A 2142-nucleotide genomic window follows, 5' to 3' on the forward strand; every position below is an offset into this window, starting at 1 on the left:
GTGAGGAAAAAAACAGGTTTTCCATCAGTGAACAGGCTCAGCGAAAGGGGCGCAGTGCACGTGTGGAGAGCCTTTGTGAATGCAGTGGCTGGCAGTGCGCATGACGGTTCAAGGGTTGCAAGCCCTTAAAAATAAGAGAAGGGAATCTTGCGGTGGGCCACTGCTTGAGGTGATCGTTGTGCTTCGCTCCTAGTGTGCAAAACCTCGCACGTGGCATTGGGCGCTACTGAGGGCGTTACAGGGCATTGGGCACCCTCGGGGTGGCTAGCCGGAGGAATAGGCGGAAGGTGGCATCTGCTGTGCTTCATACATGGTGACATGCCTCTGTGATGTGGTGCTTGAGTTCGTTGGTCAGCGCGTCGGGTGCATGAGAGGCGCTGAGAGACTATATATAAACAACTGTGGACAGGAGAGTTGGTGCTCACACCACATTAGCAATGGCGTGTTGTGTATGGCGTTGGACGCAACCCTCTTTAGCTGTATCGAGGACCCGTCCATCTCGACATCTAATACTGCATCGCTACAGACGACAGACATTGGTTGGGCATTGTCCTGAGATATGGTTTGATGTGTGGAAGCGTTCTCTCTTGCTCCCCCTACATGCTGTTTCGGTAAGTGGTGTCTGAGGCAACGCTTGGTTTTAGGCGCAGGTGGGGGTACACGTTCGGCTGTAGATATGCTGACCGGCAGAGGAGGTTGCACGGGAAGCATTTAACCGTCGTCGGTTTGCTGTTCTGCACTTGAGTGGAAGCCGGGGTCTCTTCCTAAAGTTTGGTCAGCATGGCCTATGGTCAGCAGACATCAAGAAGGTGTCCATAGTCTGGGTAACGGTAGGGGCGGTTCAGGATGGGGCTTTGTGTTTGCGCGTCTATGGTGCGGCGCGCTTGCATGGCATGGTTTGAACTGATCAGGGCGTGAGTTATTGCTGGGACGACTGTGGTGGGCGTTGTGAGGGCATGGGCATTGGTGAGTGGATTGCAGCTGTGGGATGTGGCGTTGGATGGAAGGAGCGGTGCGGTGAGAGCGTTCTGATAGGGCCCGCCTGCTGCGTTCAAGCATTGGTTGGGCATTGTATTGGGGTATTGGTTGATGTGTGGAGGCGTTCCGCCTGGTTCCCTATACTTGTTTATTCGGATTCACCCGTCTGATGGAATGCTTGGTTTCATGGGAAGGTGGGTTGTACAACCGCGGCTGCAAATATGGTGGCCGGAAGAGCCAATTGCGTATGATGCATATACAGACCGTTTTTTTGTTGGTTTGCACATTAGTAGAAGCAGGCGTGTCATCGTAAAGTTGGGTCAGCGTGGTGTATGCTCAGTAGCCATCAAGCAGGTGTCGAGAGTTTGGATAATGGTGGGTGTGCGGCAGGGTAGGGCTCTGTGCTTACGCGTCGATGGTGCGTCCTGTTTGTGTGGCATTGCTGGAATTGAGCAGACTGTGCGTGATTGCGGGGACGCTTGTGGAGGGCACTATGAGGACATGGGCATTGGTGAGTGGACTCCAGCGGGGGGGTGTAGCGTTGGATGGAAGGAGCGCTCCGGTGACAGCGTTCTGATAGCGCCCGCCTGCAACGCACAAGCATTGGTTGGGCATTGTATTGAGGTATTGGTTGATGTGTGGAAGGGGCATACCTGGTTACCTTTGCATGTTGTTTCGGTAAGTGGCGTCTGAGGCAATGCATGTTTTGTGGTCAGGTGGGTGTACAACGGCGGCTGAAGATATGTTGACCGGCAGGAGCAACTGGGTGCCAGGCATATGCGCGGCGTAGGTGTGTTGTTTTTTAGCTGACTGGAAGCGGGCATCTCATCATAATGCGATGTTAGCATGGCCGGTGGTCTGCAGAGATAAGGCAGGTGTTGATAGTTTGGAGAATGGTAGGGGGATTTAAAGAGGAGTCTTTGTCTTTACGCATTTATGGTGCGTCGTGTTTGTGTGGCATGGTTTGAATTGAGCAGGACGTGAGTATTGCTGAGACGATTGTGGAGAGCGTTGTGAAGTTGAGGGCATGAGTGAGTGGTTGGCAGCGGGGGGGATGTGGCGTTGGATGGAGGGAGCGGTGCGGAGAGAACGTTCTGACAGGGTCCGCCTGCAACGCACAAGCATTGGTTGGGCATTGTATTGAGGTATTGGTTGATGTGTGGA

At 53.6% G+C, this 2142-nt stretch overlaps 1 protein-coding gene across 1 annotated transcript; it reads left to right on the forward strand.

The window, feature by feature from the left end:
- Positions 1-787: 787 nt before the first annotated feature.
- EAH_00067060 (hypothetical protein) lies at positions 788-2009 on the forward strand (the record flags this gene model as incomplete). Its single annotated transcript, XM_013392604.1, has 4 exons — positions 788-790; positions 912-1017; positions 1319-1656; positions 1956-2009. 4 exons carry the CDS (start codon positions 788-790, stop codon positions 2007-2009), a joined length of 501 nt encoding a protein of 166 aa, XP_013248058.1.
- Between the last annotated feature and the right edge of the window lie 133 nt (positions 2010-2142).

This window comes from Eimeria acervulina, genomic scaffold, assembly GCF_000499425.1.
Source record: "Eimeria acervulina Houghton genomic scaffold, Eah_scaff2616, whole genome shotgun sequence".
In the NCBI taxonomy this organism is placed as follows: Eukaryota; Apicomplexa; class Conoidasida; order Eucoccidiorida; family Eimeriidae; genus Eimeria; species Eimeria acervulina.